The sequence below is a fragment of the Jaculus jaculus genome, chromosome 6 (assembly GCF_020740685.1).
Source record: "Jaculus jaculus isolate mJacJac1 chromosome 6, mJacJac1.mat.Y.cur, whole genome shotgun sequence".
Lineage (NCBI taxonomy): Eukaryota > Metazoa > Chordata > Mammalia > Rodentia > Dipodidae > Jaculus > Jaculus jaculus.
In genome coordinates this window covers 815,132-835,654 of record NC_059107.1, presented here as the reverse complement: position 1 = coordinate 835,654, position 20,523 = coordinate 815,132, and the positions used below count along the sequence as shown (strand labels likewise).

The 20,523-nt window shown below is 44.5% G+C and overlaps 2 protein-coding genes across 3 annotated transcripts in view; one reads left to right on the top strand and one right to left on the bottom strand.

Annotated features, from left to right (window-relative positions):
- The first annotated feature begins 4,496 nt into the window (after positions 1-4,496).
- Positions 4,497-18,824, top strand: Mrnip (MRN complex interacting protein). Its single transcript, XM_045151839.1, has 7 exons — positions 4,497-4,591; positions 8,667-8,726; positions 9,873-9,964; positions 13,574-13,646; positions 15,150-15,292; positions 16,037-16,121; positions 17,885-18,824. The coding sequence occupies exons 1-7, from the start codon at positions 4,526-4,528 to the stop codon at positions 18,383-18,385; spliced, it is 1,020 nt and encodes a 339-aa protein (XP_045007774.1). The 5' UTR covers positions 4,497-4,525; the 3' UTR covers positions 18,386-18,824.
- The window catches only part of Sqstm1 (sequestosome 1), a 15,184-nt gene continuing 13,475 nt past the window's right edge, over positions 18,815-20,523 (bottom strand). For both annotated transcript variants that reach the window (XM_004666611.2, XM_045151838.1), the window contains exon 8: positions 18,815-19,506. In XM_004666611.2, the coding sequence (XP_004666668.2) occupies positions 19,349-19,506 (158 nt within the window). In that variant the 3' untranslated portion in view covers positions 18,815-19,348. The remainder of the gene's footprint in view (positions 19,507-20,523) is intronic.

Sequence of the window (20,523 nt, the reverse complement as noted above, 5' to 3'; positions counted from 1 at the left end):
AAATAGACCATATATTAGGACACAACACAAATCTTAACAAATACAGGAAAATTGAAATAATCCTTGCATTCTATCTGACCACAATGGAATCAATCTACAAATCAATAGCAAGAAAAGCTATAGAGCATACACAAAATCATGGAAACTATACAACACACTACTAAATGATGAATGGGTCAATGAAGAAATCAAGAAGGAAACCAAAAATTATAGAGTCAAACGATAATGAGAACACAACATACCAAAATCTCTGGGACACAATGAAGGCAATCCTAAGAGGTAAATTTATAGCTTTAAGTGCCTGTTGCAGTCCGGTTTGCATTACTGGTAGAAATCACCCAACCAAGAGTAGCTTCTGGAAAAAGAGGTTTATTTTGGCTTACAGGCTCGAGGGGAAGCTCCACGATGGCAGGGGAAAATGATGGCATGAGCAGAGGGTGGACATCACCCTCTGGCCAACATAAGGTGGACCACAGCAAGAGGAGGGTATGCCAAACACTGGTAAGGGGAAACTGGCTTTAATACCCATACGCCGGCCCCCAACAATACACTCCCCCCAGGAGGCATTAATTCCCAAATCTCCATCAGCTGGGAACCTAGCATTCAGAACACCTAAGTTTATGGGGGACACCTGAATCAAACCACCACAGTGCCTATATTAAGAAATTAGAAAGGTTGCAAGTAAACGGCCTAATGCTTCACCTTAAAGCCTTGGAAAAAGAAGAACAAGGCAAACTAAAAATCAGTAGATGGGAAGAAATAATAAAGATTAGGGCAGAAATTAATGAACGAGAAACCAAAAAAAAAAAAAAATCCAAAAAAATCAATTAAACAAAGAGTCAGTTCTTTGAAAGGATAAAAAAGATTGATAAACCCTTAGCAAATCTGACCAAAAGAAAGAGAGAAGAGACACAAATTAATAAAATTAGAGATGAAAAAGGTAACATCACAACAGATACCAGAGATATTCAAAAAATCATAGGGACATACTATAAAAGCATAAACCCCACAAAGTATGAAAATCTGAAAGAAATGGATAATTTCCTTGATTTATATGACCTACCTAAATTAAATCAAGATGAGATTAATCACTTAAATAGACCTATAACAAGCATGGAGATCCAAACAGTTATCAAAAATCTCCCAACTAGAAAAAGCCCAGGCCCAGATGGATTCACTGCTCAATTTTACCACACCTTCAGGGAAGGACTAACACCATCACTTCTTAAGCTTTTCCATAAAGTAGAAAAAGAAGGAATCCTACCAAACTCCTTCTATGAATCCAGCATCACACTGATACCAAAACCAGGCAAAGATAGAACAAAAAAAGAAAATTACAGACCAATCTCCCTCATGAACATAGCAAAAATTCTTAACAAAATATTGGCAAACAGAATACAAGAATATATCAGAGGGCTGGAGAGATGGCTTAGCGGTTAAGCGCTTGCCTGTGAAGCCTATGGACCTCGGTTTGAGGCTCGGTTCCCCAGGTCCCACGTTAGCCAGATGCACAAGGGGGCGCTCGCGTCTGGAGTTAGTTTGTAGAGGCTGAAAGCCCTGGCGCGCCCATTCTCTCTCACCCTCTATCTGTCTTTCTCTCTGTGTCTGTCACTCTCAAATAAATAAAATTTTTTTTAAAAAAAGAATATATCAGAAAGATCATTCACCCTGACCAAGTAGGCGTTATCCCAGAGATGCAGGGATGGTTCAACATATGCGAATGGATAAATGTAATACATTATATAAATGGACTGAAGGACAAAAATCATATGATCATCTCACTAGATGCAGAGAATGTATTTGACAAATTCTAACAATACTTCATAATAAAAGTCCTACAGAGACTGGGAATAGAAGGAACATATCTCAATATAATAAAGGCTATTTATGACAAGCCTACAGCCAACGTATTACTAAATGGGGAAAAACTGGAAGCTTTTCCACTAAAATCAGGAACAAGACAAGGGTGTCCTCTGTCCTCACTTTTCTTTAGTATAGTACTGGAAGTCTTGGCCATAGCAATAAGGCAAGAGATGCATATAAAAGGGATACAAATTGGAAAGGAAGAGATCAAACTATCATTATTTACAGATGACATGATTCTATACATAAAGGACCCTAAAGACTCTACCAGCAAATTGTTAGAGCTGATAAACACCTACTGCCATGTAGCAGGATACAAAATAAATACACAGAAATCAGTAGCCTTCTTATATGCTAACAAAAAACAGAGGATGAAATCAGAGAATCACTCCCATTCACAATTGCATCAAAGAAAATAAAGTACCTTGGAATAAACCTAACCAAGGAAGTAAAGGGTCTCTACAATGAAAACTATAAAACACTAAAGCGAGAAATTGCAGAAGACACTAGGAAATGGAAAAACATCCCTTGTTCCTGGATTGGAAGAATCAATATTGTGAAAATGGCAATCTTACCAAAAGCAATCTACACATTTAATGCAGTCCCCATCAAAATTCCAATGACATTCTTCACAGAAATAGAAAAAAAAAATTATTTGGAATCACAAAAACCTCGAATATCTAAAATAATACTGAGCAACAAAAATAAGGCTGGTGGTATCACCATACCTGATTTTAACCTATACTACAGAGCCAGAGTAACAAAAACAGCATGGTACTGGCACGAAAAGCAGACATGCAGATCAATGGCACAGAATAGAGGACCCAGATGTAAGTCCAGGTAGCTATAGCCACCTGACAATCAATAAAAATGCCAAAAATACTCACTGGAGAAAAGACAGCCTCTTCAGCAAATGGTGCTGGGAAAACTGTCTATGTATCTGTAGAAGGATGAAAACAGATTATTCTCTCTCTCCATGCACAAGAATTAAGTCCAAATGGATTAAAAACCTAAAACTCTGAAATTGCTAGAGGAAAAAGTAGGGGAAACCCTTCAACATATTGGTAACCCCAATTGCTCAGGCAATAAAACCACAGATTACTCCCTGGGACCTCATGAAATTACAAAGATTTTGTACTGCAAAGAACACTGTGAATAAAACAAAGAGGTAACCTACAGAATGGGAAAAAATCTTTGCCAGCTATATATCTGATAGAGGATTAATATCTAGCATATACAAAGAACTCAAAAAATTAAATAATAAGAAATCAAAGAAACCAATTAAAAAATGGGCTATGGAACTAAATAGAGGGTTCTCAAAAGAAGAAATACGGATGGTGTATAAGCATTTAAAAAAATGTTCTACTTCCCTAGTCATCAGGGAAATGCAAATTAAAACTACATTGAGATTCCATCTCACTCCTGTCAGACTGGCCACCATCATGAAAACAAATAATCATAAATGCTGGCAGGGATGTGGAAAAAGAGGAACCTTTCTACACTATTGGTAGGAATGCAATCTGGTCCAGCCATTGTGGAAATCAGTGTGGAGGTTCCTAAGACAGCTAAAAAGTGATCTACCATATGACCCAGCTATAGCACTCCTAGGCATATATCCTAAGAACTCATCTCATTACCTTAGAAATATGTGCTCAACCATTTTTATTGCCACTGAATTCACAATAGCTGGAAAATGGAACCAGCCTCGATGTCCCTCAAATGAGTGGATAATGAAGATATGACACATTTATACAATGGAGTTCTACTCAGTGGTAAAGAAAAATGAAGCTATGAAATTTGCAGGAAAATGGATGGATCTGGAAAGGATTATACTAAGTGAGGTCACCCAGGCCCAGAAAACCAAGCGCCACATGTTCTCCTTCATATGTGGATTCTAGCTACAGATGATTGGGCTTCTGTGTGAGAAGGAAAAAACTGAGTAGCAGAGACCAGTAAGTTAAAAAGGAGATATAAAGGGAAGAGAAAGGAAGGGAGGAGGGTACTTAATAGGTTGATATAGTATATATGTAAGTAGAATGATTGAGATGGGGAGGGGATATAATGGAGAATGGAATTTCAAAGGGGAAAGCAGGGGGGAGGGAGGGTATTACATGGGATAGTTTTTATAATCATGGAAAATGTTAATAAAAATTGTGAAAAGAAAAATAAAAATATCTTCAATCACCTATAACCCTAACACACATAATGCACAAATTTACATAATTGACATTATGTACATTTTGTAAACTCTGTTTCTTGATTTATTATTATAAAGGCACAGTAAGGACCAGAGAGACAAATGCCTATCATCCCACAATCCAGGAGGCAGGATTGAGATAACCATTGACTTCCAGTCTAGGAGTGTATACACGTTCAGGCCTGAGAGTCTAGGCTGGCTGGCTTTGCGTTCTGACAGGATTTGGCACGACTGGACGAAAAAGGAGGAGTGGGACTTGCGTGTCCACTGGGCAGCTTTCACTAGAGACCGGAGAGAGGCCGCGGGCGCGGGGCGGGGCCACCGCTGGACTCCGCCTGCGAGGCGGGGCTGGCCTGGAGCGGCGGCGTCCGCGAGGTGGGCGGGTCTGCGCCCGCGCCTGCGCCTGCGCCGTCGGCGCCCGCGCCTGCGCCTTCCGCGCCTGCGCCCTACTCGCTGCCAGAGCCCATGGCGCCGCCTCGGCCAAGTCGGGTCCTGCGGTGCTGCAGCTGTCAGCTGTTTCAGGCACACCAGGTGAGGTGGGCGCCGCCCCCCCTGTTCCTCCGCGAGCTTTCTGGTAGGGAGATGCTGTCTCTGCCGTGGGCTGTGCCCTGGACTGCTCTTCGTCGCCGTCACTTGGCTATCTGGTTCGCGCTCTTCCTCTGAGCTGGCCCCGCCCTGGTCGCCCGGCCCCTCATCGAGGCGTGCACTGGCGAATCCTACCGGGAATTGGGTGACCTCGGCCAACAGTTAGCGTCCTCCATACAGAACCGAGACTGCCGCCTACCCTGTAGCTAGTGCAGCAGTAAGTGCGGGGAGGAAGAAGCTCAGTCGGTACAGCGTTTGCCTAGCCTGCGTGAAGGGATTGTGTTTTTCGTCTGCTAGGGCTCCGAAAGTCCTTTTTTCCCCAGCCTCATTATAGTCTTGGTTTTGCTTTTTGTGTGTATTTTTTTGTTTTGTTTTTCGAGGTAGGGTCTCACTGTAGCTCAGGCTGACCTGAGAAGTCTCAGGTCTGGCGATCCTCCTACCTGTGCTTCCCATGTGCTGGAATTAAAGGCGTATGCCACCACGCCAGACTTTCTTTTCGTGTTTTTCTAGGGAGACTCACTCAGGCTGACCTGGAACTCACTCTGTAGTCCCACGCTTGTTTTTTTGGTTTTTCAAGGTAGGGTCTCACTATCCCAGGCTGACCTGGAACTCACTATGTAATCTCAGGGTGGCCTCGAACTTATGGCGATCCACCCACGCTTGTTTAGAATTGTTTGGTTTTGTTTTTTTCCAGGTAGGTCTGTAGCCTACGCTGTCCTGGATTTAGTCCTACCTCTGCATTGGGAGTGTTGGGATTAAAGGTGGGGTTTTTTGTTTGTCTTCGTTTTTCAAGGTAGGGTCTTTCTGTAATCCAAACTGACGTAGAATTCACTAAGTAGTCTCATGGTGGCCTTGAACTCACAGTGACCCTCCTACCTCTGCCTTCCAAGTGCTGGAATTCCGGGATTTTTGTTTTGATTTCTTCTTGTTTGGTTTTTCGAGGTAGGGTTTTTGATCTAGCCCAGATTGATCAGGAATTCACTGTGATCTCAGAGTGGCCTCAAACTCAAGGCGTTCCTCCTACCTCTGCTTCCCGGGTGCTGGGATTAAAAGTGTGTGCCACCAAGCCTGGCGCTCTGGCCTTTAAAACAACAACAACAAAAAAAAAGCTTTATTCTTATTTATTTGCAAGCAGAGACAGAAGAGAGACAGAGAGTGGGCATGCTAGGGCCTCCAGCCACTGCAAATGAACTCCAGATGCATGTGCCTCTTGTGTATCTGCCTTATGTGGGTCCTGAGAAATCCAACCTGGGTCCTTTGGTTTCCAGGCAAATGCCTTAACAGCTAAACGATTTCTCCAGCCCCCCCTTTAAGTTTAAAGATTTGATTTGTTTATTTGTATGCTGAGAGAGAGAATGGGTGTTCCAGGGTCTCCAGCAGCCACAAATGAACTCCAGATGCATGCCCCAATTTGTGCATCTCCCTTTAAGTGGGTACTGGGGAATCAAACAATGGTCATCGAATTTTTCAGGCAAGTGCTTAACCACCGAGTCATTTCTCCAGACCGTTTTTGTTTTTCGAGGTAGGGTCCTGCTCTAGCCCAGGCTGACCTGGAATTCACTATGTAGTCTCAGGGTGGCACCATATATCCTTTTGGTTATTTTTTTATTTGCATGTGTATGAGCGCACCAGGGTGTCTTGCTGCCACAAACACCAGATGTAGATACCACTTTTTGTTTTTCAAGGTGGGGTCTTCTTCTAGCCCAGGCTGACCTGGAATTCACTATGTAGTCTCAGGGTGGCCTCAAACTCATGGCGACCTTCCTGCCTCTACCTCCCAAGTGCTGGGATTAAAGGCATGTGCCACCATGTCTGGCTATGCATCCAGTTTAACGTTGGTGTTGGGGAATTGAACCCAGGCAGCCAGGGTTTGCAAGCACACGCCTGTTGGAGTCAGGTTCGCACTGCTGGCAGAAAACACCAGACCTAGAGCAGCTTATGGGGAGAAAAGGGGTTTATAGCCAGGCATGGTGGCACACGCCTTTAATCCCAGCACTCGGGAGACAGAGGTAAAAGGATCATCATGAGTTCAAGGCCACCCTGAGACTACATAGTGAATTCCAGGTCAGCCTGGTCTAGTGGGAGACCCTACTTCGAAAAACCAAAAAGTAAATAAATAAAGGGTGGTTATTTGGGCTTACAGACTTGGAGGGAAGCTCCATGATGGCAGGGGGAAACGATGGCATGAGCAGAGGATGAGCATCACCTCCTGGCCAACATCCAATGGACAATATCAAGGAGGAGCATGTGCTAAACACTGGCAAGAGGAAGCTGACTGTAACACCCATAGGCCCACCCCCAACAATAGACTGCCTCCAGGAAAGAGGGTTTAATTTCCAAATTGCCATCAGCTGGGGATATGGCATTCCGAACACCTAAGTTTGTTTATTTTTGAGAGTGAGCGAGGGGGTGGGGGGAGAGAAACAGTGAGAGAAGCCAGGGCCTCTAGCCACTGAGCCATCTCCCTAGCCCTCATCATATTTCTTTTTCTTTCTTTTTCTTTTTTTTGTTTATTTTGTTTTGTTTGTTTGTTGAGGTATGGTTTTGCTCTAGCCCAGGCTGCCTCCCAAGTGCTGGGATTAAAGGCATGGGCCACCACGCCCGCCCAGCTTCATCATGTTTCTTAAAGCAACTTTGTATCCTGGTGACATTTTATTGATTTCTTTATTGTGGTGCTGGGAAGTCCACCTCTATTTGCTGGGCAAGTGCTGACCATCACTGACCTCCACTTCCCCACTCATTGGGTTGCTCTGCTTTGTCCACCTGTTAGTGTTTGCTTTTGTAAAGGCTGTATTAGGTTGGAAAATAATCAGTTTTGTACCCACTTAGAGTTTGCCGTGTAGCTAAGTGGTAGAGGATGTGGCATATGAGAAGCCCTGGATTCCATCCCCAGCACCTCAGGAAAAGAATAGTACATGTAATAACATTTAAATATATAAAATAATTTAACAAATAATAATGTTTCCCGACTTTTGTATTTCTATACATCTTTTTTGTGTTTTTGTTTTCTTTTTTTGAGGTAGGGTCTCACTCTAGCTCAGGCTGACCTGGATCTCACCACCACTCCTGGCTGCAATCATTACTTTCTATTTAACTGGATGGACTAGCCAATGGAGATGAAAGTAGTAAGATGTATACACTGGACATGGTGGTGCACGCCTTTAATCCCAGCACTTGGGAGGCAGAGGTAGGAGGATCATCTTGAGTTCTAGACCACCCAGAGACTACAGAGTGAATTCCAGGTCAGCTTGGGCTAGAGCCAGACCCTACCGCAAAAAAAAAAAAAAAAAAAAAGAAAGAAAGAAAAAGAAAAAAAAGGGTTTCATGGCTTGTTCCTTACTTTCAGAGAAATGCTGGTAGTGATTTTCCCATAATAGATCTGATTCAAGTTATCAAGTTAAAAAGAAAACCACAGGGCATGGCAGTATACACCTTTAATCCCAGGTGAGGTAGGAGGATTGTTGTTTGAGGTCAACCTGAGACTACATAATGAGTTCCAGGTCAGCCTGGGCTAGAGCAAGATCCTACTTGGGTGGGGGGGGGGGTGCATGAAGAAAACTACTTAATTAAGTTTATCAAATATGGCAATGAAATATAGGGAAAAAAAAACCACCATTTATTTTTTATTTTTTATTTTTTGCTGGGGATTAAGGCCACAGCCTTGAGAATGGTAGCTGAACACCAAGCTATATCTCCAGCCTTGGATGCCTTTTTCTTTTATTTGATTTTTCAAGGTAGGATCTCACTCTAGCACAAGCTGACCTGGAATTTACTCTGGATGGCTTTTTTTCCCCTCTTTTTTTTGGGGGGGGGTTGTTTTTCAGAACCGTAGATTAAAAAAAAAACTTAATTTTGCTTCATATGGTTGGTCAGTTTTCCAGTATCCACCTATTATATATTATATTTCTTCCTCACCTAAAAATGCTATCTTCAAGGCCAGGCTTATCACTAAGTTACTTCTGATCCAGCTCCACTTTGCTTTATCTAGTTGTCTGAGCTATGTTTCCACATGTCATTGTAGGTGAAAAAGAGTCTCAAATGGACATGCAAGGCTTGTGGAGAGAAGCAGTCCTTTGTAAGGGTGAGTCCTGAAAACAAAGCAGTGGGCCCATCCCTGTGAGTGTTTCCTGTGGAGCTCTTCTTTCCACAGCCAGGATCCCTTTCTCAGAAATTTCAGCAGACAGTGCTTCTGCATCCTAGGTTCCTCCTGGAATGGAAGTGGATGGAGCAGTACCTGGAAAGGTGCTGTCATGCACTATTCATTCAGCAAGTATTTTTTAGCATCTTCTCTATGTACTCTCAGGGTAGCCTTGAACTCACACAATCCTCCTACCTCTGCCTCCCGGGCGTGGTGGCGCACACCTTTAATCCCAGTGCTCGGGAGGCAGAGGTGGGAGGATCATGTGAGTTTGAGACCACCCTGAGACTCCATAGTGAATTCCAGGTCAACCTGGGCTAGAGTGAGACCCTACCTCGAAAAACCAAAAGGAAAAAAAAAAAAAAAAAGGCATGAGCTACCATGCCTGGATTTCAGAAATTGAATCTTGAAAATAAATAAATAAAATAAAAAGAAATTGAATCTTGAAAGTCCATTTTATTCAGAGAGCTGACAGTCTGAGAAGGCAGCAGATTAACATGCTAAAAATATGTTGTGCATCTCTTTACCCAGCAGGTTATATAGGGAGGAAAGCAAAATTAATCTTTCCCAAGTTTGGTCTTGTCCCTGAGGTTCACAATATTGCTACTTTTCTCCTTACTGCCTCCTCTCTGTGCAGCAGGGTTGCGTATGCGCCATGGCTACTGAATCTTCCATCCTCCTGAGTAACTGTTTGGATTAGATCTAGATGAGGTGTTAACTCAGAACAAATTGTTAGCAGTGTATACTTGTGGATTCCTTTTTGCAATATAAATACAAATGTGTTCTTACAGCATATAAAGTGTCCCTGTGTGTTCCCTGCCATTTGGGCTTTGCAAAGTGCATCTGTCAGCATTCTGCCAAAATTTTTAAAAATTTGAATATTTATTTACGAGAGAGAGAATAGGTGCACCAGGGCCTCTAGCCACAGCAAACAAACTCCAGGCACATGCCCCACCATGTACATCTGGCTTACATGGGTCCTGGGGAATCGAACCTGGGTCCTTCGGCTTTGCAAACAAGTGCCCTAACTGCTAAGCCATCTCTCCAGCCCAGTTTTTAAATTTTCATATATTTCTTTTTTTCACTCAGGCTTACGGTGAGGGTTCTGGTGCTGACTGCAGGCGCCATGTCCAAAAACTAAATTTACTGCAGGGACAAGTTTCAGAGCTGTCATCACTCAGGTATGGTTATTTAAGATCATGCTACTTTACTCTCTTTTCATCTCCCCCCACCCCAAGTAGGGTCTTAACTCTGGCCCAGGCTGACCTTGAACTCAAAGCAATCCTCCTACCTCTGCCTTCCGAGTGCTAGTATTAAAGGCATGGGCCAGCATGCCCAGCTTCATCTCTTTTTGGTTTTTCGAGGTAGGGTGTTACTCTAGCCCAGGCTGACCTGGAATTCACTATGGAGTCTCAGGGTGGCCTCAAACTCACATGATCCTCCAACCTCTGCCTCCCGATGCTGGGATTAAAGGCGTGCGCCACCACCCCCGGCTAGCTTCATCTTTAAAAACAAAACAAAACAAATGCTGGGCAGGGTGGCACACGCCTTTAATCACAGCACTTGAGAGGCAGAGGTAGGAGGATTGCCGTGAGTTCCAGGCCACCCTGAGACTCCATAGTGAATTCCAGGTCAGCCTGGGCTACAGTGACACCCTACCTCAAAACAAAAAAAAAAACAAAAAAAAATTATTTATTTATTTATTTATTTGAGAGAGTCAGAAAGAATGGGTGCACTAGGGCCTCTAGCCACTGCAAACAAACTCCAGATGTGTGTACCTTATGCATCTGGCTTTACGTGGGTACCGGGGAATTGAACCTGGGTCCTTTGGCTTTGCCCCTGAGTGCCTTAACTGCTAAGCTATTTCTCGAGCCCCTCCATTTTCATCTTGATGAGATGGTGGAAGTTAACAGTGAAGAAATCCATTAGATCTGCATGTTTAACAATAGCAAGTTAAAGCTCCTAAGCAATACTCCCACTGAAAATACTGGCTATAATTTTTGTTTATTTTTGTTTTTTTCCAGGTAAGATCTCACTCTAGATCTGGCTAGCCTGGAATTCACTAGTCTCAGGCTGGCCTTGAGCTCAGTGATCTTCCTACCTCTGCCTCCTGAGTACTAGGATTAAAGGCGTGCACCACCATGAAGTTTGATTTTTATATATATATTTTGTTTGTTTGTTTGTTTGTTTTTCGAGGTGGGGTTTCATTCAAGCCCAGGCTGACCTGGAATTCACTATGGACTCTCAGGGTGGTTCAATTCCCTAGGACCTATGTAAGCCAGATACACAAAATAGCACATGTCTGGAGTTCATTTGTAGCAGCTGGAGGCCCTGGCGTGCACATTTATTCTCATTCTCTCCCCCCACCACCCTCTCTCTAAAATATATAAATAAAAATAATACATACACACAATCTGAAAGAAAAATGTAGCTTGAAGTCAGGCATGGTGGAACACGCCTTTAATCCCAGCACTCAGTAGGCAGAGGTAGGAGGATTGCTGTGATTTCAACACCAGCCTGAGACTAGTGAATTCCAGGTCAGCCTGGGCTACAGCAAGATCCTACCTTGAAAAAGAAAAATAGCTTTTAGGCTGGAGAGTTGGCTCAACAGCTTGCTGTGTAACTCTATGAGTTCAAATACCCATACCCCACATAAAAAGCCAAAATCATGGGCTAGAGAGAGAGAGCTCAGGGGTTAATGGAACTTGCTTGCAAAGCCTGATGGCCTGGGCTCGATTCTAGTCAGATGCACAAAGTGGTACATGTATCTGTAGTTCCCTTAAAGTGGCAGGATGCCCTGGTGTATCCGTTCTTCCTATACCCCCCCTCCTTGCAAAAAAAAATTTATTTTAAAATATATGAGATACTGCCTCAAACAAGGTGGAAGGCAAGAACCAACATGTTCCATAGCAGACATACCTATTCTCACACAAAAACTAACTGAAGAAAAGCCACCATTGAGTCTGTGAAAAAGGATCAGTGGTTAAAAGCACTTGCTTGCAAAGCCTGCTGGCCTTGGTTCAATTCCCCAGCACCCAAGTAAAGCTAGATGCGAAATGGTGCATGCATCTGTGATCCCACTATGGCCACAGCAGTGGGAAGTGGAACCAGGAGAAGCCAAAGTTTGTGGCCAGCTAGTCTGACATGTGTTTTCAGTGGTAAGAGACCCTTTCTTTCTTTCTTTCTTTTTTTTTTTTTCGAGGTAGGGTCTCACTCTGGCTCAGGCTGACCTGGAATTCACTATGTAGTCTCAGGGCGGCCTCGAACTCTCGGCGATCCTCCTTCCTCTGCCTCCCGAGTGCTGGGATTAAAGGCGTGCGCCACCACGCCCAGTGAGACCCTTTCTTAAGAAAGTGAAGTATAGACACCTTGAAGTTGTCCTTTGACATCCACAGATATGCCTGGCGTACATACACACACAGTGAAATAAATTAAAATCAAATAATTTATTAAAAGTCATCTAACTCGGGGCTGGAGAGTTAAGTGGCTTAGTGGTTAAGCACTTGCCTGTGAAGCCTAAGGACCACGTTTCAAGGCTCAATTCCCTAGGACCCACGTAAGCCAGATGCAGAAAGTGGCACTTGCATCTGGAGTTCATTTGCAATGGCTGGAGGCCCTGGTGTGCCCATTCTCTCTCTCTCTCTCTCTCTCTCTCCCCCCCCCGCCCCCTTTTTCTCTCTCTGTTGCTCTCAGATAAATAAAAATAACTTTTTTTAAAAAAAGTCAATCTAACTCAGCCGAGCATGGTTAGGAGGCAGAGTTAGGATTGCCATGAGTTCAAGGCCACACTGAGACTACATAGTGAATTCCAGGTAAGCCTGGCCTACAGCAAGCAAGACCCTACCTCGAAACTTTTTTTTTTTTTTAAAAAAAAAAAAAGGTCTAACTCAAGGTAAGGGTACAACTTGATGGTAGAGCCCTTGCTTAGCATGTTAATAGGCCCCTGGGTTCAATCCCAGCCACCTTCCACTCTCACAGCCCCCCTCAGCCACAGGGCTACACTCCTAACCCTGTTGCTGAGTTCTTTTTTTTTTTTATTTAATATTTTTATTTAATATTTGGGGGTATGTCAGTACTTGCTTTCCACCTGGTTGGAGGTAAGGTCTCTTGTTCACTGCTGGTGTACGCATCATATTAATTGGTCTGTGAGCTTCTGGGGAATTTTCCTGTCTCTGCCTCCTACTTGTATTACAGATGCTCATGCCACCATACCCAGTTTTATGTGGTTCTGGGATCTGAACTGAGGTTATCACATTTATATAGCAAGCACTTTTACCCACTGCACCATCTCCCCCGCCCAAGATTTATTAATTCATGATGGTGAACAAAGTTCAAGCTAGAAACTGGCAGGAATCGGCTCACTCATTTTGGATTGACTCTGTGGCAGGTTAGATGTTTTCACACACATGGAATCATTTTGTCTTACTAATAGTACTGTGCAGATCATTGGCTTCTATTGGCTGGTGAAGTGAAATAGAGGGGCTCACTTATGGTCAAATTTGGGGCTTGCTAGAGAGTCCTCTGTAATAGTGCTGTCCAAGGTAGGTGTACATGGACTTGACTCTACCCAATCTTCACAAAGTAAATGGTTTACCTGGTTTCCAGCTCCTCAATCACAGGAAGTCAGTGCCTTCTGCCAAGGCTTTCTGAACTGCTGGGGGAGGAATGACTGAATCACATCTGAACAGGGTTCCACAGAACAAGCCATTGTCAGGCCCTGCATCCTACTTGCTTCCTCTTCCTTTGCCTTCATTCTCCTGATGACAGGTATACTTGTGATCTCCCCCAAGGTTGCTGGGAGAAGCCACAGGTGCCAGCAGAGAAAGATCAGGACCTTGGCAGGCCGACAGTGGGAGTCTACAGGTAAGCCAGTAGCATCTGTCCTTATCCTGCCTCTTTTGCTTCTGTGCGTCATGAGAGGTTCCACTCATGTATAGGACAACATTATAACACATTTAAAGATCTCAGGTGGCATTATTTACTATTCTACTTCTTTTCACAAAACAGAGCAAGTGAGCTGGGCTAGGTGGCATGTGCCTTTAATCCAGCACTCGGGAGGCAGAGGTAGGAGGCGTTCAAGGCCAACCTGAGACTACATAGTGAATTCTAGATTAGCCTTGGCTAGAGCAAAACCCTACCTTGAAGAAAAAAAAAAGCAAATGTCCCAATGAGCTGAGCAAAAACATTTGGAGCATTTCCTGTTTCATGGAAAATAACTGATTTGTTCTCTGCAGGCTGTTTTAGGATAAAGATTGAAACATGGGCTGGAGAGAGGGCTCAGCATTTAAGGTACTTACTTGCTTGCAAAGTCTTATGGGCCAGGTTCAGTTCTTCAGTACCCACATAAAGCCAGATGCACAAAGTGGTGTATTCATCTGGCATCTATTTGCAGAGGCTGGGCGTGGTAGCATGCGCAGCACTTGGAATGCAGAGGTAGGAGGATCGCCAGGAGTTCGAGGCCACCCTGAGACTACATAGTGAATTCCAGGTCAGCCTGAGCTAGTGTGAGACCCTGCCTCAGGGGGAAAAAAACAAAAAGATAGTCATTTGTTTAGCAAAGTACTTGTTGATGCAACTGAGTGACAAATACCTGTGTGAAGCTAGAAGAAAAGCACAAATGGGCTAGGGGTACTCCTTTAGTCCCAGCACTCAGAGGCTGAGATAGGAGGATCGCTGTTGTTTCAAGACCAACCTGAGACTAATTCCAGCTCAGGCTGGGCTAGAACAGAGCCCCCACCTCAAAAGAACAAAAAAGAAAAGCTGGCATGGTGGCATACACCTTTAATCCCAGAATTTGGGAGGCCGAGGTAGGAGGACTGTCATGAGTTCGAGGGCACCTGAGACTCCATAGTGAATTCCAGGTCAGCCTGGGCTACAGCATGACCCTACCTCCAAAAATAAAATTAAAAAAAAAAAAAAAGAATGAATGAATGAATGAAACACTGGTAGGGGGGTGGGTGCAATAGCACATGTGATCCCCAGTACCTCTCCCTATTTTGGATCCTGAAGTTGCCACTTTTATCTAATACTGTATAATTTCCAATGACTTGTGTTTGGAAGTTTTCTAAAGTATACTGGCATACCAGTGTTGATTGCTTTACTGTGGGGTATTTAGGTCTGTATATTATTTTTGCTACTGTTTCTACCACTGTTGAGCATCATGCACTTGCTCTGTTGTTCCCTAGAATTTGGGAAGCTTCTTCATAGGGTTTGCCCTGCTGAGCAAGCCCACATGCACTCTTTTCCTTGTGTCTCAGGGCATCTGTGTCCTCAGTGCCCTCCATCAAATGTCTTTCTTGGTGGTAAGGGAGACATGAGTGGTCCACACACCTTTACAATTCTGAGAATCACTGTCATTCTCTATAGGGAAAATCCCAGCCGTTGGAGTCCCGCTGGCTGAAGTATCTGGATAAGGAGCCAAAGCTGGGAGAAGGAGACCTCCAGACACAGCCCACAGCCAGTGTGGAACAGACTAACCCACCCTTCAGTCCAGCCCAGCCCAGGAAGAGGTGTCAGACCGGTCTAACCCTGCCCTCGCCCTTTGCCTGTACTGACTCCTGAAGGGGGGGTTGATGAACAGCCCCTCCCAAGTGGTTGCCTATGTTGTTCTCCAGAGGGTTGGGAAGCTGGGCCATACCCCTCAAGACTATCCCCTCTGCCTGGGTGCTACTTGTCAAAGGGAAGGAAAGGGTGAGGCAGGCTACCAGCCTGAGTGCCCATACAGTACCCAGGTAACTGAACATTTTGGCCAGCATGGTAGTACACACCTGTAATCCCAGCCCTTGGTATGCTGAAACAGGATGATCATGAATGGCTACATAGGAAGAACCTTTCTTTAAAAGAAAAACTTGTGAGTGTCTCACACAATACTGACTTGAGGAAACAATTGATTATAAGAACAGGGTTGGTAGAGGGAAGTGTGTAAGATTAAGTGATGGTGAAGTCCTTAACTTCCCAGCTTTCTCCCCACTAGATTCCCATGCATCTTGGGAAATTTCTGCAAAAACTATGTTAGGCTAAGTAGCTCTTAAGAGGCAGTTAGATTTGGGGTATAGATTCTAATTTCAAATATAAATGTTCTAACTACAAGCCATGGGACAGAAAAGATGGCTGGCTAAGCTGTATGGGAGATGGGCAGTTGTAAGGATAAGTTTTCTCCCTAGTGAATGTCAGAGCAAGTGACCACTGAGTCAATCTCTGGGTGACCACTGGATGATAGAACTTAATGGTTAACTGGATATTCCTTCTGCCAGGAAATGGAGCCAGGGCACAACTCAGACTTCATGTTTCCTGGATGTGCAGGACTTGGACAATGCAGAGGGCACCTTGGAATGCCAGGTCAGTGATGGAGGGTGATGTTTCCATTCTGGTCCCAGGATCATAAAGCATACATAGGATTGTATGTTTGTGTAAACATACATACCCACATGTATGCCATTTTAGGCCCTGAAGCCAGGGCCTCACATGTGCTAAGCACATGCTTTACCACTGAGCCACAGCCCCAGCCCCAGAGGGTTTTCTTTCTTTATTTGACAGAGAAAGAGGGAGAGAATGGGGGCACCAGGATCTCTAGCCATTGCAAACAAACTTCTGATGTGAGTGCCCCTTTGTGCATCTGGCTAGCATGGGTCCTGGGGAATCGAACCTGGGTCCTATGGCTTTACAGGCAAACGCCTTAACCACTAAGCAATCTCTCCAACCCCAGAGGGTTTTCTTTTATGCAGCTTGTTTTTTGAGGTGGGGTCTAACTCTAGTCTAGGTTGACCTGGAGCTCACTCTATAGTTCAGGCTGGCCTCACACTCACAGTGATCCTCCTCCCTCTACCTCCCTAGTGCTAGGATTAAAGATCGGCCTTATCAAGCCGGAGTGGTGGAACTGTGAGCAGGCTCCAGGTCAGAATGGCTACTTCGAAAAAAACATATAAATAGATTAGATGGATAGATAGGGAAGGAAGGAAAGGAAAGCTAAAAGGACAAGAAAAAGGAAAGGAAGCAAATCCCAACTTCGGGTAAGTATGTATGTATTCCATTTTGCCTTTCTGCTAATTCTCCTGTGAGAGGCTATCTTGAGGCCTTAGAACTGAGGCTGGCCAGCAGGGATTCTAAGTAAGGAATGTTTGCATCCTACAGAGTTAAGAATCTTGTCAGCCTGGTCATACTAGGGCCTACCCTGTACTTTGTTTCAGTGACACCTACCCAGGTATGCATTCTGGATGTGGTGTTGATGCTGGGACCCAGCAGGCCACACTGCTCAGGGCCACAGATTGTAGATTTTGCTTTATACTGTCATGGAGGCCCTGGGAAAGACTCCTGCAGGCTGTCACTGCCCTGGCATGTTAGCCAAGGTCTGCCTTGGTTCATCCTCAGGCCATATATAAAGCACTGCTCAAAGCCAAGAAGCTGAGTTCAAATTTTGCTATTGCCAAGAACTACTTAGAGGCCCTAGTAGGTATGTTCCTGAGGCCCATCGGTCTACAGCAATGGTAAGTTGGTAAGGACACCAAACACTGTAAATGCATTGTGTTCAACCTTGCCACAACCAACTTTAGAGGAACTAAAGCTTGTGAAGGTTCAGAGAAGTCATAGTAACTTCAGGACCTCAGAGCCACTTCAATTATTACCTGGGCAGTCAAGGGGCAAGGACCTTGCTGTCAAACTTTTTAAGCAGGGAAACCTAGTTTTCCATGTACCTTTGGTTTCAAATGTGGAAGAAGCTAGGTCCATGCCCGCAAGGCACTCAGGGCAACCACCTTGACTCCAGGACCTCAGCCTGGCTCTGGAAGAGTGTATCCTTGGCTGAGAATTAGCAAAACTGATGGAGACTGGCTCTACCCCTTTCTAGGTGGTATCTATAGCCCTTCCTGTTCGTACCTTCATTCAGGTACTGCTTATCTGACCCAAAGATCCCCAGAGGGATCCACTCAATGAAATGTCTTTTGGTGGGACATGGTCATGGGTTTAGTAGGACATTTTGCTAACCCTCAAAATGAAAGCATGTCCTGAGGAGATAAATGTAAAACAAAAGAGCCAGCACTGGGATGAAGCCATGCCGTAGGGTAGGCTGTCCTACCAGGTCAGCTGGCATCTTTGATTTCTTTCAGGGTTCCAGTGGCCTGACTATGGCACAACAAAGCAGCAGCCACTGTCTTGGAATTGCACACTGCCACCCCAAGGAGCTTGATTTTCCTCAATGGAAACTACCAAGTCCTGCCCTGCAGGTTAAGGCCCCATCTTCTAAATGGGCACGATTTCTCCTGTCACCTGGAGACAGTTCACATGTGGACACAGAATCATCAAGAAGACCACTGCATTGGATCTCCAAGCCAGCAGATCCAACACAAGATGAACAAGGGACCCCTGAGACCAAGACCCCACAGGAAGGCCACCTCAATGGGTCCCCCACCACTCTCCACATTCCATGGACCACTTGTGCTCCCACATCCAATCTTGAGGGGTCCAACAGAAAAATTCCTGAGCTATCATGGAGCACATGGACTACTCAGACAGAGAGTGGGCCCTTAGCACACAGTGTACACCAGGCCCCACCCATGGATCTGCACAACCTCTTTGTAACAGGGGAGGATTTTGAGGAGGATCTGTAAGCTGTCATTACTATAGCATTCACTTAGGTCCCATCTTCCATGCCATAGAAGCGAGGTGTCTGGAGAGATGGCTTGGTGGTTAGGCTCTTAGGTTTGATTCTCCAGGACCAATGTAAGCCAGATGCACAAAGTGGCACATGCATCTGGAGTTCATCTGCAGTGATTGGAGGCCCTGGTGTGTCCATTCTTTATCTGCTGCTCTCATAAAAAGTTTCAAAATAAAAAGCATTTTCCTGATAAGCTTTATAACCTCATGTTCCTCAGTATCCACATCAAGCCAGCTGCACATTCATTTGGAATTTGTAGCAGCCAGAGTTCCTGGCACATCCATTCTGTCTCTGCCTGCAAATATTTTTTTTTAATCAATGAGAATGACCAAAAGTTAACATTCTTGTCAAACACTTCTGTCAGTACAATAAAGGCCATAGGTTTGATTAAAGTGCTTATGCCATTTAATTACAGAGTGTTTACAAATCAGGTCACAGGATACTGCAGAGGGATTTTTCTTTAAAAGCAGTTGACACCTGGACACAAGATAACTAGAGTGGTCTTGAAACAAGACAGTACATCATGAGAGCCCAAAGCTTAGATGACTGAGCCTCAACCCAGATGCCTACCTTCATACACTCAAACAAAACAATTTTCATTTGTTGAAAATAACTAAATGTCAGTGTATTATTTTGAACAGAGAAAGCAGAAAACATTCCGTACTGCTGATACGATGCTAGCAGGGAGAGCAAGTGTGCCTCAGGGAGAAAGCAGAAGCTGGGGAATCTGTGGTACCTGGTTTCATTCTCACATATCAGCACACATATATCCTCAGAACACTCAAGTCACTTGTTCTACCTATTGCACCCAACCCTCAAATTCTGAAGTCTGCTGCGGAACTGGCCCTTACCAAGGCCTTGCTGCTCTACTCAATGCAACTATGAGACAAAGGGGAACAATGAGGTTTAGGCGCTGTCACAATGATGGAGGGTGCTTTGAATACTGGATGGTGTCCAGAGCAGCCCCGATGTCATAATTCTTGGTCTGTAGCAGTCTGGTAAGCCAGCCACCTTCATCAGAGAAGCCCATGGACAGCATCTGGGAAAGTGACTCAATCAGCCGGGGATCAGCCTCTGCCAAGACCAAAGAGGAAAACCATGAGGGAGCATCAGCAAGCCTCACTGAACCCAGACACAGGAGTACCAAATCCTTTGGCCAGCAAGCACCCACTGCCTTGAACCTTGACAGGGACCCTGAGAGGTGCAGGCTGGGCAGGCTTGTTCCAAAAAAACTAGAATTTGTGCTGGTTGTGACAACATACACCTTTAATCCCCAAACTCAAGAGACAGAAGTAGTATCACTGAGTTCAAGGCCACCCTGAGGCTGCACAGGCCAGCCTGACCTAGAGTGAGACCCTACCTTGAAAAACAAAACAAAACAAAAAAAAAAAAAAAACAGAAACAGGTAATTACCACCTGCCTTCTGATTACCCATCTTTTTTTTTTTTTTTAAAGTCTCACATAATGTGAGGCAAGAACTCTACCACTGATTTAATTTTGAGACAGTGTCTCAGTATCCAAGATATCCTTGTCTTCCCAGTAGCTGGAACAACAGGCGTGCATCACCTTCCCTAGCTTGCCACCTGCTGTGCTGACAGGCAAAATACAGTAAGATTTGGCCCAAAGATAGGATATCTACTTGAACATGGCTACTTAAACAGTGCTGCCCAGGAGCTAAGGATGGACTGCATCTCTGCCCATCACTTCTACCAGGCTCACTCCTAATAGGCCTAGGCTATAATACCTGCTGTTAAGATTAGCATTCTCTATGAAAAGAATGCACAGGGTCTCTCAGTCTTTTAACATAAAAGACTGTGGTGCCTTTCCTGTCACATGTTTTCTCAATACATCTGGGTAATAACATTTAGAAACTCCTAAAATTAGATGGGCTTGCTAATGCTCCATAGAGGCATAAGGTCAAAATCATCCCTACCAAACACAGTGGTGCAGGGCTGTAATCCCAATATACAGGAGGCTGAGGCATGTGGATAATCAAGGTTCAAGGCCAGCCTCAAAACAATACCAAAGAAAAATACCCAAGGCTCACAGTAGCAGCCGTCTACCATCTCAAACCTTGTTTGTGTTGCTAAG